The sequence below is a fragment of the Cryptomeria japonica genome, chromosome 2 (assembly GCF_030272615.1).
Source record: "Cryptomeria japonica chromosome 2, Sugi_1.0, whole genome shotgun sequence".
In the NCBI taxonomy this organism is placed as follows: domain Eukaryota; kingdom Viridiplantae; phylum Streptophyta; class Pinopsida; order Cupressales; family Cupressaceae; genus Cryptomeria; species Cryptomeria japonica.
The window spans coordinates 491,591,326-491,614,064 of record NC_081406.1 but is presented as its reverse complement, the minus strand read 5'-3'; the positions used below and the strand labels follow the sequence as shown (position 1 = coordinate 491,614,064).

Sequence of the window (22,739 nt, the reverse complement as noted above, 5' to 3'; positions counted from 1 at the left end):
CTAAGAAAATTATACACATATTTTGTTATATTCCTTTAAAATATTTGATGTTGTGCTCAAATTTTCCCTCACACTTGATTTAACTTTCAAAAATTAGAACAATATTTTATGGAAAAAGTATCTAAACAATTATAATGCAATCATCAAACGTTGTATTATTCGTACACATTTTTAGAAACTCAAATGAAATATATCTAGAAGACTTGATGTTATACATTTTTTATACCCTTAAATATTTGCCTAAATGGAAAATTGATGACATCCATTGTTTTTGTATTGATGACATGGGATTAATGTAAATAGACACTGTAAGATGTGCTCAACTTAATCTAAGATTAATTAGGTGTACATGAGTCCTATTTGTGTAAGGAACTCTCAATATTCACACTTTTAATACACTTGTTTATATATTACGAAGTGAGCTTAATGTGTCTATATCAAAAACATGTAATTAATTTCAAGAGTAATTAATAAATGTATATCACGTTGAATGCCAATCAATTAGATCACAATTCATGCTTTATGCATGTGTAGAGTCAATATCAAGGGTCAATTAATAATATTAACTATTGTGAGACATACAAAAATAATGGTTTCTAATTAAAATTCATAGCATAAGGTTCTCCTTCCAAAAGAAAGTTGTGACGATAAATTTTCTCTCATTTCTTATGGTTTTTCTATAGCCTCACGTAAAAGTTGGCTCTATAGTCCCATATAATAGTTGGTTCTATAGTCCCACATAATAATTTGGTATCGTGGATGCTAATAAAATGTTTGATTTATTTCCACCTATTAATGGGAAGCCATGGGATAATTCACTATCAAAAGCAAGGGCTAAGGTTACATGGAAGCCACTAAATGAAGGTTGGGTAAAATTGAATTTTGATGTGACCTCTATAGGGAATCGAAGCCTTTTGGATGTAGGTCACATGTTTAAAAATTGTGTTAGTTCAATGATACGTGCACTAAAAATAAATAAATTTGGTTGGCACACGAAGCGGAGTTTCAAGTGGTGTAATTGGGTTTAAAATTTGGTATCAAACTTGGAGTGAAAATACTAATAATTGAAGGGGACGAGCCTTATTAATAATTAACACCTCACGAAGAGGTCATTGTCTAAACTAGAAACTAAAAAAATTCTCTAGTGTTGTTATGAGTGCTACTATTAAAGTTTGAAACCTTCCAAATTGAACACATGTATAGGGAAGTGAGTGACACAACATATAAACTTGCCAATTTAGCTCAGTTGATGAGGATGTCATGCTATAGGCTGGTAAGGGGGAAAATATGTAAAGAGATTTTACAAGTGATATTCCCAACCATGAAATAATGAAGCATTTTAAAATTGTCTAATAGGATTGAATGACCTACACTCTTGTTCATGGGAGATGTTTGTGATGGTACATAATTGAATTGGCCTAAAGGTGAGTTTATACTCTAAGATAGATGAAGGAAAATATATATGGATGTTGAGCCATTTCCCATTGCAATTGGAGTTATGGATTCAATGATGTCTCTCTTTGCAAAAGTGAGACAAATAACATATAAGGGAGAGATCTTAGAGCCTCATTTGAAGAAAGTTTTTAAATTGAAATCTAGTGTGGTTCTACATGTTGTGAGAATGGTCTTAAGGGACACATTCATGACAATGGCTCACAAACACCAAGTCAACACAAATATCACCTTATGTTTGTTGCAATGATGTTGGATATTGGTGAAGTGGAGGAATGCATTAGGGAGATAGTATTATAACATTAATTAGACCAAGGTGGCATAGTCTATTGAAGAAAATTATGGATGATGTAGTGCTAAGCTTGACGTCCCATCTTGAATGGGGCCCTTGGTTGGCTATTCTCCCTATTTACAAGGGGCCCTAATTCAATTTATTATTAGAGTGGTAGGCAAAAAGGAGGAAGTTCATTATTAGAAGACAAAATGGGGCTAGAATTTCTAAAACTGGTTATAGGGGTGTCAGTTGTTAGGGTGTGGACTTCATTTATTGTGAAATTAGAGGACTCAAACCTAGATGAGGATGGTGAACTTGCTATTGAAGAAAGTGGTAAATAGATATCTATAACATTATCATACAATTCACTTATATGCTCTTTTAATAGAATATGTATTGAGATGAACTTATTGGAGAATTTTCAAGACCTTTTACAAAGTTGTCATTTTGATCTTTGAACTTTCTATTTTTATTAGTTAATATAACAGGGAATGACTCCCTAATATCGATTTCGCTAATAAAAATATAATTGATTTTTTTCACAATAGGCTTGTAAAGGAACAAAGAATGTACATCCCCATTACATAAGCACTTTTTACACATGAGACTTGAAACATTAGAATGCTTCAGTTGCTTCCTAATACTATCTTTAACCTAAAGTTATAAAACAACTTTTGTAGCAAAGCTTACATTCAAACACAAAGTTTGAGTTTGTGATTCTATTAACTATTTTGACATGATAGAAGATAATGATATCATATTTCAAATCTTACAATAAATATTTTTTTAATTTTGATAGTCCAATAATTTACAATTCGTTGAAAATTAAAGATAGGAACCTATAGATAAGGGTTTGGGCTCCTATTTTTAATGTACAAAAAGTTCTATGGAAGTGTTATATTAAGCAAACACAACCAACTAAAGAGTAGGAGTGATCATAATTTTTAACCTTGGATGAAAACAAAATTATATCTACAATCTTACGTTAAAACATAAATTTGAATTTCATAATTTGATTATATTTAACGTGCACTTAAAAGTTAAAGATATATATATATTTTTGTATACATCCAGGTTTCTATAGAAATACAATATTGAGGTAGGAGGCAAATTTACGAGGATTTTGAGTGGGGGTAACATTTTTTGGTAAATGGAGAAACTCACATAATAGATATTCATTTGTCAAATTTGTTATATTATTATTTTGAAAACTATTAAGTATATATTTTTTTATGTTTATAGTAGGTAATAATAAATTAGCATAATTGAATGCTATATTTTAATAACTTTCATAAAGCAAAACAATCAATGGAGTCAAGAGTAACAACACAACATTATCACACAATACAACTATAGAACATGAGGGTAGCCCAAAAGTCTTATGAAGTTTTTAATTTTTTTGACATCAAATCATCTTGTAATCTTGATAATTTTTTTAATAATTTTCTAGCTTTGCCTCCTCAAACAAGGTGCTTAGATTGTCCACTCTTAGGTCATCTTTGCACTAAATATATATGTTAGTATAGGTTGTGCACTCTATAATGTAATGCTATTCAATCTCCATCACTCCCTTATCACGAAATAGGCATGTCCTCATTCTCCACTCATCGAGCATTGTTCCCCAATCATTCTTGCATCTGAGATGATGCAAGCTAGTCTTTGTCCACTCTTAGGTTGTCTTTGTACTTAATATAGATGTCACGATAGGTTGTGCACTCTATAATGTAGTGATATTTAGTCTCTACCACTCTTTTATCACAAAATAAGCACGATCTCATTCTCCACTCATCATTAGGCATTATTCTTGTATTAGCCTTGCATCTAAGATGATGCAAACTAGTTCTTAACCAAGCCATTCACACTTTTACCTTTCATTTAACTTATGCTCTCACGAGGAAAATGACCTTATGGAGAGTTAAACTCTTTAATATGACATGCTTGTTCCAGACTAATTTGCTTTGTCCACATGGTAATCTTGATTTTAAATCTCATAAACTTTGTATTTCCTCAACAAACAATCTTATTTATTAATGTCCTATTTATTTACTCACTTATCATTTTGTCTCATCCATATGTTCTTCCTTCCCTGTATTCTTCACTTATACTATTCCAGTCCAATAAATAATTCTTACATTCTGAACATTTTTTAGGTAGTTTATGTTGGCAATATTACAAGGATATTGAGAAGGTTGTTGATGATTATGGACATAACTAATTAAAGATGTTTTACTATCTTGATATTATTATTTTGTCATTGATGTCGAGAAATTGATTTTCTAATTCATTATGATGTTGTCATATCTTAAGAAATATGATATGAAGATTATAAAGAAGTCGGTAAAGACACATGAAAGAATATGATGAATAAGGGGATAAGTTATTCAATGGGCAATTCTACCGAGTCAGACAATTATGAGATCTTGATGTTTTAGATTGTTTTAACATCATACATATGTTGTAAAATGTAAAGGTTAATACTATACTATGTTATCAAGCAAAGAACCTGGTCGGTAAACCCTACGGAACCTAGTCGGTAAACCCTAAGGTTATCACAGTCGGTTAATGAAGACAGAATGTCTACCGAGTAAAATTTAGTATTCATCGAGTTGTAACCGAGCTATAAAAGAATGCATTAAATGTTTACATGTGATATTTAATGAAAGATGTTGATGAGCTGGAGCGGATCAATGATTGGCAAGCCGTGGAAGAAGTTTGTTAACGAATCTAAGGCAATGGAAAGTCGACAAGAAGATCTACAGCTCAGATTAAACCACATTACCCTAACACAAGTTCCAAGGTGAATGTGCAAGTTCCGAGGCGGGGTAAAACGTTTTCAGATCGAAAGATACAATGAACCTGGACAAGATTGAAGATCTAATGGCTATGATTGATCATGGAAAATGTGATCAAGGAGATTAAGTGGTTAGAAGATTGTTTATAAATAAGGAACTGTTGATAAACAATGCACGTGGGCAAGTGTATGCACAGGGATGCTACATAGTGATTACCGAGCACAAAAGCTTGAAGACCTGTTAGAATAACAGAGTATTGATGCCCAACAGATAGACAAGATTAGTTCTATGTTTAGATTCTATTGAACAAATAGGAATCTGCTTTAGCATTTTAGATGTGAAGTTGCAGATAGATTGTATTACTGTTATTTTGTGAAAGTGACAGGAAATCTCTTAACCGAGTGGACTTAACAATCTTATATGTAAATCCTCTAACAAGGTGACATTCTGATTGAGTGTTTGAAATCCTTTGACAAGGTTACTTCTAACAAAGTGAAGATCCTAATAGATCTGAGGGAAATCCCTTAACCGGGTCACATCTAGCAATGTGTTTTGTAATCTTTAACAGGATTTGCTTTTAACCAAGCATACTCTAGAAGAGTATATTTCTTAGTGAGTCCGAAATCCCACAATGTTTTTTCCTTATTTGGGTTTCCACGTTAAATCTGGTGTTATGAGGTTTATATTGTTCATATGCTTTTGAGTTTGCATGTTTGACAATTTTTGGTTATATGACTGATATATGTTACCGAGGTTGAATCTGATGTTTTATGGATGATTAAGTTTGTATGATTCACCCACCGCCACCCCCCCCGATCTTGTTGGCTATTGGATCTGTACTTATATTAAGTATCAGAACTACCAGTTTAATGTCTAGACCATTGTCGATGTATTCAACAAGAAAATACCTCTTTTAGCTAATAGGATCTCATATGAAATTGAAGTTTTGATTTTAAAGCTATTTATCGATAAATAGGACATAAAATTCTCTTAATTTTCTAATCCCATAAATGCATTCATATATCTATTGAAATGAAATGAAACATTTTAATGACGTCCATGAGACTAAATAGCTTATGGAATTGAGAAAAAACATCCTTAATTTACCTTCATGCTCTTTTTCATGTCAGACCTCCTATTGTTAATTTTGATAAGGAAGTTGGTTGTTTGGTTTGATCTTTTCTTGATCAAATAATAAGTGCATGTTGTCGACCTTCCAATCCTCTTCATACTAAGTAGAAATATCCTCATATGCTATGCATTCCATGATGTAGTGGCATTTAGTTTCTACCGCTCCCTTATTATTGAATATCCAGATTCTTTCTTTCCAAGTTTTCTTGGGTATCTTCCACCGACTGGTCTCACAACTAAGATGGTGCGATCTCGTCCTCAATTATACAACAAACAACCCTACTTTCCCTTTAATAACAACCCCTAAATGTATTTTTTCACCATGGTCCTTAAATGAGTTTAACTCTTTGATGTAATATGCCTTTTTCTACCCAATTGATAAATTGAATGTATGCGTTATGAAATATGTTGTCAATGGGCCCTTGGTCTATTGGTGAAGTTGAATGACTCAGAATGAGCCCACCAGGGATCAAGTCTTATGAGTGCAAAGACTGTGACATCATAAGGGATGAGGCCGGGATCGTGCCCCGAACGAATTTGGCGGAATGGATACCCCTTAGTCTTGACTACCGTGGTTGCAAGTCTAGACCTCCAAACTAAAAAAAAATGAAAAAAAAATGTTGATTTGATCAAATACAATTTATTTATTTTAACATAAAGCCCCCTTCTATGCAGGCTGCGTCTAATCGACTGTATGAAACGCACGACTAACATAGGTGTTAGTCAATCCGTACTGTCATTTTAGAGGCAGAATAGACGCGTCCTCGAAGGGGACGTGTCTATTCTAGCTCCAAAAAGACAGTATAGATTGCGCGTTTTACATCATCGATTTTGTAGTTGATGGTTGCGATTGACTAACCTGTCACTAACATGCTGTACGGCAAATCTATTTTAGAGCTAGAATAGCTGCGGCCCTATGGCCCCCCTTCTATGCACCCCACCTAATAAATTCAGTTTTCTTTAAGAAGGGCAGTCGCATGCATTACAGAGTCCGGTTGGAAGAAAATAAGTGAAAGTCCCGGTAAGCTATCAGTATCTACAGCCTGTATACGCAGAGTGATAAATTGTGTACCGTCCGATCTAACTGTACCATTAAAAAGCAGAGCGCAATATACTGGAGCTGCTATGATGTGAGCTCTGAATTTACTGTAGCGGCTTTGGCGGTCCAAACCTACAAATTTAGCTATGGCCTCGTCAATACGTTGCAAAAAATCATTTCGTTTCACCATGCGTCCTCACTATTTATTTGACGTCGATGTCAGGTACGAATCCCGTTGACTGCATAGCCTATCTTTCAAAGACGAGGCCTCCGATTCTCTCTGCTAATAAGCAGAAACATCCGTCCTCGGTCAACATTTGGATTGGAAGGGAGCAAAAATACTGGTAAGTATTTAATTAATTGGCTTTTTATTTCTGGTAAATGGAGATGTTTTGCTTAGGGCGAGCTTTACAGATGCATGAATTCTTGAGGTGGTTAAAATTTTCATTTTTAAATTCATTTGAAATATATACCCTCTTTAGAGAAAGCATTGTTGCAGAGAGAGACCAGAGCTCAAGATGTCAAATAAAATGGAAATGAAATTGTTTAGCCGTGAAAATCTCGAGAATTTAGGTACTAATTTTTTTGAATTGTTGCCGCTCGTTTCCCCTTACAAAACCCCAGATAGATGGCTAGATTGATAAATAGATATAGGGAGTGATTGATTGATCGATTTCAGGATTTTCAATTAGATCAAAACGGTCTAAGGGATAACAAGATTTTACAGAGCACGGCTGAAGAAGCAACTGCTCAAAGAAGAGACAAGGAGACTAAGCTTGGCTTTTACTTGAAGCAACTTTTTGTGGAGGTTGAACTTTCTACTGTTATTTTTGAGCAGAAGTTTCCCCGTTTCCCCTAAATCTCGCCTCTTCTTCCCTTGCAAATTTACAAAATCCGACCTCTGTTTGTAATTTTACTGCAGGCTAAATTATTGCAAGTGCCATCACATCGATGAGCATTGGAAGGAAAATTGGAACCAACTTTTTTGTAATCGAGCATTAGCATGGAACCACAAGCACCTTAAACATCTTTTACTAAGATCAATGCAGTTCTATGCAAACCTAGAGCAAAATAATGGCGATTTCAGTGCTTGTATTAGCGAGGCTCATTTCTTACCTGTTTAAAACGCATCCTCGTATCGTGCTAGGTTATAATAACTCTTAGTTCTTTACTGGTATGTAGGAGGTTGTGTCTGTTCCGGGTTTCCCTAAGAAACGTTTTTGCTGCTGATGGAATTGGCATTAAAAATGTTTGTATTCATCTTCAGGAATTTATAAACAGATGAGAAACACATAGCGTTGTTCTAATCTCTAAGCGTTTTTCATCTGAAGGAAAACTCAAGGGCAAACTTGAATGAAAGTATGAGGGCATGGACTGGTTTCGAGTTGTTCCTGCTTGTTTTTCAAAGGGTTAATCTTTGGCTGTTTTGTTCAAAGATTGGTTATAGTTTTACTTTCGAAATTCTTCCCTTAAATTATTTTTTGTTTTGTAAACTCTGAGCGTTTAGCCTGCAGAAATTTCATGGCACATGCTGTACAATTAATAAGCAGCAGAGCAAAAACCAATACCTAACATGGCTCATTTTGTTTGTATATGTAAATTCACACCAAAGATCAAACATGCCTCACGGGTTCTTGGCGAGGCATGTTCTTTCTTTTGACCATATTATTTATTTTTATCCTCTCTTATGCAGAGGATTAACACTTGTATTGGCATAGAACACACCGCAATAAAGCAATTTGAATAGGAGAAGTTTACATGGCTCTTGTAATCGTTTATTTAATGTAGATTCTGGTAATGCTCAGCCCCTGTTTTGTGCTTTATATTGATAATGTGAAAAAGGAAGGAAGATTGAATGACATTATATTAATGTCTACAAATTACCAGTAAGTTACTGGGAGTCAAAAATTAATAAAGTTTTAGCAACCATCTGTATTGTCAATCATGAGTTTGGTTTTCAACTTTGAAAGCTTATGATGGTCTGCTCTCACAAGGAGGACCAAAATTAGAAAATAGTAAAGTTTCAAACTACTTCGTGCTATATCATTGATGTAAATAACAGAACTGACAGATGTCAATAACTGCAAGTGTGAACAGAGGAATGAGTGAATATGGAGAAACAAATGTATGCCGACAAATGAGGAGATTTGAAATTCACTCTGGATCTTCCAACTCTTTGTGCCTTCTCTGATATGACCATGACTACTCTAATCTTTGGTGTTTTTAGTAAATTATTTTAGATGCCTTTTCATCCATAATGGAGAAAAAAAATGAGTTAGTTGCACCATGGGTCCATGGGGAAATAGAACACAACTTGAAGATGTTTCTGGGCAGAAAATAGGGGAGTTTCTGGCTTTTTTTTTTGTGGAACCACCGGTTCTTAATTTGGAACAAAGATTTCCTTTGTTAGATTGAGAATGGCAAATCATGCTTTAACTTGGTTCAAAAGTCTATAATATTCTATGGCTTAAAGAAGTTAAGCTCCTATTAGTTCTTGAGATCAATTTAAGAATTGACCAAGAAACAATTTTACCCAAATTATTAAAATATGTTGAGGGGCACTTTTTGAAATAGTAAGAAGGACAAAATGTGCAAGAGTTACAAAGGAGGTTTGTCCAAATGAACAAGGATCTGCAAGATGAGATATTAATGAAATAAATCAGAGGCCTTCATAGACATGTTTGGAGGCCCATATTTCTCTCTAATAAGCAGGTGCTTCAAGAAGGCCAATCCTTTTGAAGATTATGTCATCATATCTTTTGGGCGTATATCTCCAATAATCTTTGATCAAATTTACAAGTTCTCCTAACCATTTTTTCAATTACAATGATCTAACAACACTTCAATAATCTCTATAAATAGGAATTCTGATCCTGATTGGTGAAAACTGCTGCTGCTGCAGCAAGTTCTCTAGTCAAAGTGTCTTCCATTGGATTATCTTCTCCTTTTATCCATTAAATTTTAAAATTATAGTTCATCAACTCAAAATTCCATCATGCAACTCTTCCTTAAGACATCTTTATCCAGCTTTTTCTTCATGAGATTCCTAATGGCTTGACTATTTGTTCTACTTCTGAATATGAAATATTTTGGCAATAAATATATTTTGAATTTCAATATTCCTCTTTTGACTGCCAGAATTTCCTTTAAATAAATATGATAGCCTTGTTCTGTCTAAGAAAAGGGGCCTGCACATTATATATGGGATCTTGAAAAATAGCTGTATTCATATCCATATCCTTATTCATGTCCATGCAACTTTGTTGATGATACCCTTTAGGTTTAAGGTTTTATGACTTTCTTTCAGATACCTATAGAAAACTTATAAAAGTGACGGACATGCAGGATTAGCAGAATACAACCCAAACTGCTGCTGAAGCAAGGTAGCACTGCATACTGAGAGTTTGCAATACCTTTCACAATGACTATTGCCATCTATTAACGGAGAGGCTTCTAGCTAATTCTAGACTTTTAGTGAGTGCACATGTATTCCATTTCCTCTTATTATTGGGTATCTTCCGCTCCATCATGTAACTTGTCCTCACATGCACCATGTTGTTGCAAAAGTGTTATTTAATGATTACTATATTGGTGGCATGCTGGGAGAGCACTTTGGTTTGTGCTTAGACTATGTTGATTGACAGCTTCAAAGTAACGAAGATCATCAAGGACATTGAACAGCTTGTCTTTTTCTCTGCCCCTTAAAGAAATGAGAGTTTAATGGGTTGCATGCTTCAGAAATCCAAAGTGTTGGTTAGTGCATCATCAATATAGAGTCCATGAATTCCAAGAATAGGCATTACTATTGAAAGCAGGCCTTGCAATAGAGCATTTTCGGCATCCCTTTCAAATTTCCAAGAGTTGTGCAGTCATGATGTGAATGTGGCAAGACAACTAAAGCTATTTGACTACTAGTTTTGGTGCCCCTGCCTTTCAATGCTATAAATTGTCTTGATCGTTGACTTTTTTGTGTTTTTCTTACTGTTAAATCTGGAGTCTGTTTGTTCTATTGTCTATTGCAGATGCCAAAGTGTATACTAGTCCTGTATATTGATATTTTGAGACACATTTGTTCTCTTGCAGTTCTCTGGTATTGTGGGTCTTAGTGATTTTTTGAGCACTGTATATTGCTAGCCCTTTGCCTTTAAATCATTGTTCCACGGCCGTTGGGGACGGGGAGATGGGGGGATGGGCTTCGGAGACAGGGGGACAAAGGGAAAAAGTTTTGGGGACGGGGGGACTTGGGCCTGGGGGGGGGAATGCGTTTCCGTGGAACACTGCTTTAAATTGATATAAACTGTTTTCCCTTTTCATAGTAAAAAATGATTATCACTGTAAGCTTGACATGTGTGTCACTTTTGAACATATGTCAATGCATGCATTCATATCAATCATATGAAGATAAATGATAATCATGACAGTCCATTTGAATTCAATTCTATAATACTGTTAATATATTTTCTTTTCAAGAAATTACTGCTGGCCTCCAGCTACTTATAAAACATTTGATAATATTTCCATTTATTGTTTCCTATTGAGTAGTTTTTCTTTTCGATAGGAACTGCCAACCATTAGCTAACCCATGCTGTTCTGTTCTTGTTTTTTCTAAAGTTCCTCTGATTGCATGTTGGTACAAGACTCTGCATTTTAATCTTTATTCTTATGATATGGGTCTGCAAAGGAAAATAACCTAACAAGTTTTTGAGAACACTATCTAGGATTACTCCTTTTTTGATAATTTTTTTAGTTCATGGTTTTCTAGGATTTTGAAGGATTTTGCATCAGATAAATTGCTGTGCTTCTAATTACAATTGCGAGACTGATGGGTATGCAATTAAATCATCATCAAGGGAATCCAGAGGTCTGATATACACGAGAAATTAATTTCTGATAGTGCTTTTTCCTAATGAATGCTATTTGTTGTGATGTATGCATTCTCATTTATAATGGCTTGTAAATGATTATCTATCAGGTCCTGCTGTTCTGGAGGTGAGCTGAAGCATTGGTTGGATGATCTTGATAATTGTGGGTGCACGTAAAAATTATCTGGCTAAATTTGATTCCATTGCTTTGGAGGTCCAGTTATTTCAGTTTATAGTTTTTCCAATATTATAAGAAAGTCAAAGGCAACTAGGATGGTGAAATTTTAATTCTGTGATTTCAATTTTCTTTGTTGCAGAGAGGACGCTTAGAAGCAGTCATAGAAAAATGTGCTGGCTTGTAGTGTTTGTGATTTTGTCAATGCAGTGGTCTACTATTGCATCAAATTCTGAGGGTATTACTTTTTCCTTGTTGAACTCCAAAGTATGCTAAGGTGAATAAAATGAAGAAAGTAATACGAGTATGGAAAGGACCAGAAAAATAATTGCAATTTGAGACTTGGAAGTTTAACAAAACATTCAAACTTCATTTGCTTTTTGCTTGAACATAAATTTATAATTTTATTTTTGAGGACATGTATGCAATGATTATATTATATAAATTAATAAGCCAACCTGCTGGTGCTTTAAGTTGTTTTTCAATTAGTTTATTGTCATTCCAAAGCAACATGTTCTTGTTGATCAATGGTTTTTAATTATTTTTTCTCACCTAAGAAGTCATTGGTTGAATATAATTTCTACTCAAAATTCATCGTACCATATAGAATTAATGAAAATGCATTAAACAGATAAAATCATAAATCTCATCTCATTAGCCATTTTCCAGACATACAGTCTATTGCATGGTTTTTTTAGTTATTCATTGCTCACAATTGAATGTATGCAAGCTCTGCCTTGCTGCTCCCATGATGTCTAATTATATGTTTACCCTTTTATTTATATTTGGTATTATTTTTAAGAATCCCTTAGACTTGACACTTCTTGGACATTTTAAATGCTATAATTTATTCTTGCTCAGTTTCACACATAAGTCATAACCTATGCTCATATGAAAGTGCACAAAGCTGATTTAGCCGCTTTTAAAGACATGGAACTGTGGGAGATGACAGAAACTACAACAATTCATCTGCATACAGTAGGATGGCAAATATGACTACGAACACAATACAATTGCATCTATCCTCCAATTCATCAAATTAAGGTTTTCCAAGCAGAGTATGGATGACAATGGACTTCCTTGTTTTAAATATTTCTCCCAATGGTGCTCTAAATTTCAAAAGTATATCACATTTCAATCTAGATCTGGGAAATAATTGCCTCATAATGCACCATTATCAAGGAATTTGTCAAGTCTAGAAGACTCAAATTCTAGACACTTGCGACAGTATGCCAATTCAAATTTTCAGCCTTGGTCTCTAGTGTTTTTCTTCTTCAGTATCTTGTTCAATTTTATTGAAGGGTCTTTATCTCACATGACGATTTGTGGTTGGATTTATATCATATGGTTTCGGGTTTGATGGTAGGTGCATTAGCTTTATCCCCACTAGTCATGTTTTTCATATATAGTTACATTTCAGAACCTTAGGCTTTCTTCAATGTTATTGTAACTGAGTATACTTTCAAGTACCAGTGACTGTTTCAACTCATTGGTTACTTGTGGTATGTTTTCAACTTTCTTTCTTTCTGGAACAAGAGATGCCTTTGAACTGTCTCAAATGCCTTGTGAAAATCCATAAATCAATAGTGAAATCTCCATCCATTGGCTTTTGTCCCCCAAAAATGCTTGAAACAATATGTACTTGGTCAAATATGTATTGGTTTCTTTTAAAGGCAGCTTGTACCTTCACTTGGAGTTTTTATGTCTGTTCATTGAGAGATCTGATGATATCATCCAAAACAATGGTAAGAGTTTAGTGAAGCCATATTTGATCAAAATAAGAATGTTACAAGTTCAGTTGGGTCACTGAATATGACAGTGGGGTGAATGATACAAATTTGTAGGTCAGGATAAATCCTAAAGATACAATGTAATCAAAGAGATTGTCAATATGTATCACTTGAACAGCTGGAATGTGTGAGAAATTCAACTTCCAAATTCCTCACATCATGACCTTTGTTGGACTGCAGCTTTAAGATGACTTTCAAGATCCTGATCTATACAGAAGCGGGAATCAGTAGGTTTATGATTGACTAGGATAGGTTGTTGGTTGAGTGCATTAAGCAATATGGCATAGGTGTATGATGTACCATCTATTGGGAGTATGATCAGTTTTTTATGGAGGTATGGGCTCCAGAATGATTGTGCATTGATTCCAGCATACCATATGATCTCTCTATGATATTTTAGACTCTTGGAGATATTTTCATTTGTTCCTTTCGATTATACTATAAGTGCTTCATAATGAATATCCAACCAATGACAATTGACAAGCCATGGGTGATGCATATTCTGTTGCAGGAGATTCACCCTCAAAGGTATTGTATCAAGGTTTCCACTGGTCTAATGGGGAGGATTCATCTGACTAGTTTGATTCTGTTTTGTTTTAAGTCTATGGCATGTGTAAATGTATGCATACACTCAATAATCATTCATTATAATTTATATCATACATTTCACAGATTTTGTAGCACATCCCACATCCCACAAGGCATTGCTTAATAACACTCTATGTTGGGTTTAGGATAGCTCATATGCATAATATCATGGTGAGTACTCAACAATTTAAAACAAGATTTAATAAACATATCGATAGTACACATATTGATCAATTCCCAGCCATATTATGATCAAATTTAACTCAATGTTACATGTCGATGCATTCCCTATGGATTTCCAGCCATTCTCATCCCTGGGATGTTTGAAGTATGCGGGGACGACTAAGAATTTAAGAAATGATCCCAGTGCCATCCCTGATTAGAAAAATTATAGGGGATGTTAAGGAAATATGGGATAATTGATAGGAGACTGCCTATGGCCCAGCAAGAATGGTATATTGAATTTGGATAAAATTGATCAGATACCTTTGAAAATGCTTTTACATGTTCTTTGATCGATGCCAAGAATGTCTTGTAGAAGCTCCATTCAACAAAACTAGAAGCTGCAGATGCAGCAGTATCCACCTTTAGCATATGATTGATGTAGGCATTTTGGTTGAAGCTTGATTTAGTGTAATTATTCAGATCTGTTCTAACAATTATACTAGTTTGCTCACATTTAATGAGAGAATTAGATTTATTCATGTCTACTTGGGCAATTGTTATATCATTAACCTAAGTCACCGATCGGATACGGAATCTGTGAATCTGGTACAGATTCGCGGATTTAGCAAATTTTTTTTCCTTGGGTACAGGTTCGTCCGTACGCACACACACACATAGATATATATATATATATATATATATATATATATATATATGTTCAAACATCAAAATTATAAAATATAATTATATAATTTATAAACTATCACTACCATTATTGATTATTACAATGATACAATCCATACAAATATGAAATATACAATGTGACTTTCCATACATAAATGATAAATGATTATTGATAAATTCATAATTGCCAATGCCAATAAATATTCATTTATCGTAAATGTAATAACTAATAACCTATAACTAATATCATATTCATATTTAAAATGGACTGAGATATCTTATTTCTGCTTTTATTTTCTAATTTTCCAGATTTCCAAATATATACTCAGATTATATCATACCCCTCTCCAAATGAGATTTCTGTCCTTGTTATATCTCCCTTTGTGGATGGTTATCACACCCTTTCACCACTAATGCCCTTTTGAAATAGTTACGACTCTTCATCCTAATGGCTGCCTTAAACCTTAATTTAATTATAATTAAATATCTTTCCTTTTAGCAAATCGCTGCTCTTTGAGAAAGTCACAATTAAAGTATAATTAAATATCTTTCCTTTTAGCAAATCTCTTTCCTTGGTCCCCTCGGGTCTGCCTGGGTTCCTCGTGGATTCCTCCCAGGTGGTTGGGTCCTCTGTGGACCTGGGAAGGACCCGGGAGGAATCCACTAGGAATCAGGCTCAAACGAGGACTGGGGCAAAATCCGAATCAAGATCCAGACATTTTAGGGAAGAATCGGTAACTTAGTCATTAACATTTAGTTTTCTCAGTTGTGGTAGGTGTATAAAACCATAGTTGAACTACTTGCGAATCGGCTCGACTTGCCAAGCCCCTGGGAAAAAAACTCGGGGAAAACTTGAAAAAACTTGGCGAAAAACTCGGCAACTTAAAAACACGCTTAAACTTAGTAAAAAATGCATTTTTTTTGCAAAATTTAATGAGAAGATGCATCCAATGAGTCAATAAATGATAACACAAAAGAAACAAGCTGATTCTAGATATATTTAAATGCAAAGTGTCTACAAAATCGCATCCTCATGAGGAATGCTGATGGCTGGAAGCCTGGAAGCAAAATAGTAAATTACTAAATAGTTTTTGTAAAAACAAAAGTAAATACATCATTACAAATTACAATTGCAACTTCCTCTTCCCAGCTCTAGCAAAAATTCGAGGAGAGGTAGAACTAGAGGGTCTAGACTGTCTAGTCGTATAAGTCTGTTGTGGGCGTGACTGTGCCTCCTCGCTCGGTATGGCTGATTGAGACTCATCCTCCATCCTCGATGAAGCTATGTCTCCACCTGCTTCTGGCACTGGCAATAAATCCTCATCCTCATCCTCATCCTTCTCAATGTCATCCAGCCTGAAATCAAATCCACCCCCTTCCTCCATAGCCTACCTCTCCAAATCAGTGATGTCAGTGTCGGAAAACAATGGAGGCTGCTCCTGTGATGTCCAATCACTGTAAGGATCTATATCATCCAAGTCAATTGGACCACCTTCTAGTTCCTCTACCTTCCTTACGCGCAATCGAAGATTATATTGCACGTAGACAAGGTCATTGAGCCGTTTCTGCGCTAACTTGCTCCTCTTCTTTGTGTGGATTGCTTCAAACAAGCTCCAATTGCGCTCACAATTGGATGAACTACAAGGCTGACATAAGACTCTTGAGGGCAAATTTTTTGAGATGTGGGGTGTTTCCACCCCAATTTTGCCACCAAGCATCTGCAAAATAAATAAAATGGAAAAGTTAGAAAGCAAAGAGAAAAGAGAAAACATAATTTATCAATCATTTTAGTCTTTAGATCCCAAAATCCAAATGGCAAATGTTATACCTGGGGTTTGAGTGGTGCTTCCTCTCCTAGCCAGCTCTGAAGAGAATAGCTTACCCCTTCCTCCCTCATAATTTTGGAGCTCACTCACAATGAGGTCTCTCTCCTCAACATCAGGCACCATCCTCTCAATGCATGTACTGAGGCCCTCCATGACTTCTCCATTCGAATCTAAGTAAGAACCCTCGAACCTAAAACGAGGGTTGAGGAAGTACCTTGCTGCATGAATGGGTTGGTGGAGCTGATTGTTCCACCTCCTATCAACAATTTCCCAAATGGGATCAAATTTGAGCCTACCCCCCTTGTAGTAATTTTTGATAGACTCCTTGGCCCTATCCATGGCTTCATAAAGATATCCCATTGGGGTTTTATCCCCATCCACCAAGCGAAGAACTCGAACCAAGGGCTCTGACACCTACAATTGAAAAATACAAATTACAAAAAGATTAAAATTTAAATAATGAAGTTACAAATTAGTAATGAGAGACTTGAATCAAGAATAACTAAAATTTAAAAATTAAAGTTTTTAAGTAACAACCTTCACAATCTCTGCAGCCCTTTGTGCAAATTGGCTGTCAAAGACTATGCATGCGACAACCTCTCCTTCAGGCTTCTTTGAATAAGGTGAGTTAAGCCATTCTCCACTCACAAACATTTGTTTCAAAGAAGTCAATGCAGCAAGAAGGCTTTGCAACGTCAAGAAAATCGTTGCAAACCTTGTGACACTAGCTCTCACCAAATCTTTCCCTTGGGTGTGCTGTCTCATCAAATTTAGGACTCAAGTGATTGTAAATATATTTGGTGATCCTCCTTGCATCTTCCACAACTGGAGTCACCCACTCAATTTTTCATATGTCCTCCAAAAGAAGGTCAAGGACATGTGCTGCACAAGGTGTCCAAAAAAGAGTGGGGTGCCTCTCTTGGAGGATTCTTCCTGCAAAAGAAGAATTTATTCTTAAGAAATATGCAACCAAGTAAAACAAAGCCACAACAAATGAAAATATTGCTAATGCCTAAAGGTGATAATTTAAAAGGATTCTACCTGCTGACACATATGCTGCTGCATTATCTGTGATGATTTGCACCACATTCTCTACCCCCACCTCCATGACGACATGCTCCAACATTCTAGCCAATGTTTCTGCATTTTTCACCTTGCTGGAGGCATCAACAGATTTCAAGAACACTACATTCTCCTTGCAAGCAACCAAAAAATTGATGATGGTGCGGTTCTTGCCATCTGTCCACCCATTAGAAAGAATGGTGCAGCCATAATTTGCCCATTCAATTTTTTGATCCTCCATCACTTCTCTTGCCCTAGCAACTGCATTGTGAGCAACCTGTAAGTGCAAAGTGAAATTAGGTCTTAGTACACAATTTTGATTTAATAAACAAGAAATCTAAAAAATAATTAAAAATGAAATTAAGTGGACTATGTAGTAATTTACTAACCTCCCACTCAAATCCCTGCGAGAAGGGGCCTTGTACCCCTTTCCTGAAACTATCATAGTAGTCACCAAATTCAGCCAATAAGCATTCTCCGCCACATTGAATGCAATGTTGTTGAAGTACCAAAAATCAGCTACTGCAATGTCAGTTTTCTCATGTACCTCCTTATTCCATCCAGTGGCCTCTAATGATGGTTGTGCTCCAGGTGTGTTCCTGGGCACAAAATAATCACCTATGGACCCTAATCGTGGTGATGGAAGTGGAACAGTGCCAGGCACTCTACTAGAGGAAGCAAAAGCAATGGGCGAGGTGATGGTGGGTTTGCGGATACGTTGGCCACGCCGAGAGCCCACTATGCCCTCAAGTGCTTCTTGTTCCTCTTCAAGGTCAACAAAAACACCTTGAGATTCAGCTATGGCTGATCTCATGGCTATCTTTGCCCTCTCCCTTTGCAATTTCTTCTCTTCCCCAGCTGCAAGTAGGGCATTCATTTGTCTTTTTATTTTTTCATTGGTCCCAGGGCATGCTCTAGCATCATGCCTATCTATTCTTGCAAGGTGGTATTTGAGGCGGTTGATGCCTACATGAAGTATTTTCTCACACTTTATGGATATAACTAACCCAGGATCGGGTCCCTCATAGGCATACCTCCATGTCCCATCTCTAGCACCTCTAGGACGGGTCCCTATATATCCAGATGGGCATGGATCTAGTGGCCATTGCTCCCTTGCCATGATTAATGCTTACTTAACCTACACATACAAAGTGAATTTTTTTTTAACATTTTAGCTAAACAATTTAGCAAACTATCTACATTAGTTTAAATAAATTTAGACATCATTCGAAGTTTTTTTAAAAAAAAAGTAGGGTTTGAATTTTTTTTTGAAAACTAGATTCTTCAAAAAAATTATGAAAATTCAACAAAACTTGTCAAATCTAGTGTTAAATCTTGTGCAAATAACTTAGAAATGATTTAGACTACCTAGGAATCATTTCTAATCAATCTAAATGCAACAAAAAAAAACAAATTGTTTTAAAAAAGCATAGAAAAAAATAAAAAAACTTACCTGGGAATCTGATTTTCCCTTCAAATCCCCTTCAAATCCACTTGGAATCACTCAAAAATCCCTCCAAATCACCTTCCAAGTCACTCCAAGTCAACTTTCCCTTACTCAACCCAAAACCCAATCAGAAAACGAAAAATGAAATGGTTTTTTGCCGTTTTCGGTTAAGGCAAATAGGCGGGTGAGTTTTTTTAACGGACTCGCCGAGTTTTTGGCAAAAACTCGGCGAGTAGAAGTCACAACTACTCACTAGGCTCAAAAACTCGGTGAATTTTTGACACTCGCCGAGTTTTTGGCGAGTCTGTCATCTATGTATAAAACTATCTTAATAGGTAGCAACCATCCATATTCCCTGTCATTCCTAATGTCAAACTTTTGTCGCTTTAAATCACTTTTTCACATTCTTATTCATTCTTATCCATTGAGCTATTTGAACCATAGAAGCAATAATCTGCAAAAAATCGCGATTATACCTGATTAATCCTGAATCCTGGAGCCAGCCGATTTATTCCTCGAAAAAATCCCGATTCATGAAAAAATAGTTGACCCAATTTTCAATCATTTTTTTGCACTTAAACCACGTTAAAATTATGTTAAAAACCCCCCAAAATGGCAAAAAATCATTGTAAAAGCTTGCAAAACCCTAGAAAAACTCATGAGATTATTGAATTTCTTAGAAATAGGGTTGATCCAAGACGGAATCAAAGTCAATGTGGAATCAATGTTGAAAAAGTTTGTTATTTTGTCCATTTTCGGGGGTTCATCATTCCCCACACTTCACTTGTTCAAACCCATGACCTCAACGACCCAACAAAAGCAGAATGCCCGTAAACTCAATGGCCCAGTAGGGGTTTGAACCTTGGTGGTTGCGTCACCAATGGAGTGTTTCTACCACAACACTAAACGCTCGACGACATAAATAATATATATAGATATAGATATATGATTTTTAATTTATAGTTGTTATAGTTGATTTTTGCTCAAACAAAGATATACAATTCATTAAAATAAATCTGAAGGACAAAATAAATCCAAAGTGCTCCACAAAGTAAATCTGAAGGACAACAAACAAGCTTACATAGTAGTAATAAAAGAGCCTCCAACACACAATCATTAAAATTTGTCTCTACCTAAAATAGTAGTTGCAAGCTAGGTATTGCCAAAACCAGTGGCTTGCTAATCTTTTACTTAAGCTAAACAAATGCCTTTTGTTGAATTCTACCCCATATAAAAGACTTACCGATTGCCATTAGGGAATATAAAGCAACTGTGGAATATGATTTGATAAGCTTTCTCGAATATTGAACTACCCCTAGAAAACTCCTTGCCTCAATCACAATGAAAGTCTTGGATCACTTCAAAATGGCTTCCACTTTTTCTAAATTCCTAACAATAGCTGGATCCCTGTCTGATAAATTTTGATCTCAGCTATTTCATAGACTTAGCTAATCTTTGATCTCAGACTTAACCAACTATTTGGTGTATTTGGCGACTGCCTTTGTAAAAAGTAAAATGAATATTTGCCTATGTAATCAGCAATATGAATATAAACAACAAAAATCTATTTTCTACAATTCATAGGTTGAACTCTATTTTATTTACTCTATGTCTCTATGCTATGGAAATGCCTTTAAGTTTAAAAAAAAGTAGTTTGTGTCTATTTTTCTACAATTTTTTACGATTTTTTAAAATCCAATTTTTTTTACCCATTTTTTCAAAAAATCTTATACTTTTTGATTTGCTGATTTTTTCTCCAAAAGATTTTTGTTGCTATGATATAAAGCATTGCAATTGTGGAATATGATTTGATGAGATTTTTAAAATATTGAATCAACCCTACAAAACTCCTTGCCTCAAGCACAATGCATTCTTGGATCACTTCAAAGATGGCTTCCACTTTTACTATTTGTCTGTTAACTTTTGATCTTAGTTACTTCATAGACTTAGCTAATATTTGATCTCAGACTTAGACAACTATTTGGAGTATTTGGTGACTGCTCTCTTAAAAAGTTATCTGAATATTTGCCTATATAATCAGCAATATGAATATAAACAACAAAAAATTATTTTCTACAATTCATGGGTTAATCTCTATTTTATTTGCTCTTTATATCTCTATGCTATTGAAATGCCCTTGAGTTTAAAAAAAAAATAGTTTTTCTCTCTTTATGCCCTTGAGTTTTAAAAAAAAATAGTTTTTCTCTCTTTTTCTACAACTTTTTTTTTTTTTTTTTAAAATCCAATTTTTCTTGATTTTTTGTCGATTTTTCCTGATTTTTTAAAAAAATCTTATACTTTTGGTTTGCTGATTTTTTCCCCAAACGACTTTTGCTGCTATGATTTGAACAACTCACAGATCTAATTGAGCAGATGTAAGCTTGGTTTCTGTGGCATTACTGAGACATGTCACTGATAATTCATCATCCATCATACAATCTGTTGTGTATAAATCAGGTAAATAGTGAACTTCATGATCCAGTGTACTGTCATTGTTTTCAGCGTTTAATTTAGTACTCATACTTGTAAGATCTATTGCAGTAGCCTTTTATTACTTTATCCAGTCCTGAATGCTTGGTACAGGAGCATCTAGGTCGTCCTTAGGTCCCCACAGCCAAAACAAATTATATAAATTTCATGGGTTTTGAATTGTGATGGTGTTGCAAGTTTCATTTGGAAATAGGCATAGCAGATTGGGAATTTTCTACACGACCAAATCCTTCCAAAATGGCCCTAAAAGAAGCAAAAAATGTTTTTAATGATTGTTGTTATTATTCAAAGATTGGGCGAGTGTAAGGGATGCCCAAGGCTACTAGAAGCAAATAGGGAAAGAGACTTTGGGTGCAATAACGAAAAAAATCAGAGAAAGTCAGAGAGAAGAAAAGGGGGCTTTTATGGTATGCAAGGGTTGGAGCAAATGGTGTGGCCATTTCAAAATTTAAATCCATATTTCAGGTGGGTTTTTTGTGTAGGTGTAGTGGAAAATGTTTGGGGAGAGTTCCTCTTTAGTAGTGATATTTTAAGCTCTCAAATTTCATGTAAATGCTTTGACAAAATGCCAAAAAAGCATGTTTGAACTGTTGTAGCTGATGAAAAGAGTTGTTAAGCATGTGGTAGGCCATTGTGGAGTGTTTGTTACCTAAACTCATATATTAAGATAAAGAAGTTCATTACATGAATTTTTGTGGTGATTTTTGTGTGGGTCCTTGGGAAAACTTGAAAATTATATCTTTGTCAAAATAACTGAACTGTGTGGGACTCATATGAGTTTGGGAATAGGCTGGAACAAGCTGTGGGATTTGTTTTTGTCATGCCCCCGCCACTAAAGAAGATTAAAAAGTGTCAATGCTCGGAAAATCGTCTTATTTATAAGACTTCACGATTTTCTGTGATTTTAGAGCAAAGGAGTTAATGTATCAGGCGGAAATCATCTTCATAAAGCAGAGATGGGA

At 35.1% G+C, this 22,739-nt stretch overlaps 1 protein-coding gene and 1 long non-coding RNA gene across 14 annotated transcripts in view; both read left to right on the top strand.

Moving 5' to 3' along the window:
• Positions 1–6,635: 6,635 nt before the first annotated feature.
• The window catches only part of LOC131873647 (LRR receptor kinase SERK2-like), a 101,455-nt gene continuing 85,351 nt past the window's right edge, over positions 6,636–22,739 (top strand). The window contains exons 1-5 of one of the 13 annotated variants that reach the window (XM_059216681.1): positions 6,639–6,779; positions 6,912–7,032; positions 11,474–11,549; positions 11,661–11,677; positions 11,868–11,963. In XM_059216681.1, coding sequence (XP_059072664.1) covers positions 11,897–11,963 — 67 coding nt within the window. In that variant the 5' untranslated portion in view covers positions 6,639–6,779; positions 6,912–7,032; positions 11,474–11,549; positions 11,661–11,677; positions 11,868–11,896. Of the gene's footprint in view, positions 7,033–11,435; positions 11,550–11,660; positions 11,765–11,867; positions 11,964–22,739 lie in introns of all 13 variants that reach the window. The other 12 variants (XM_059216675.1, XM_059216678.1, XM_059216671.1 and 9 more) reach the window with 12 other exon arrangements.
• On the top strand, positions 7,126–10,058 carry LOC131873648 (uncharacterized). The gene is made up of 2 exons (XR_009371547.1): positions 7,126–7,261; positions 7,368–10,058. It is a non-coding gene; the product is annotated as an uncharacterized LOC131873648 (long non-coding RNA).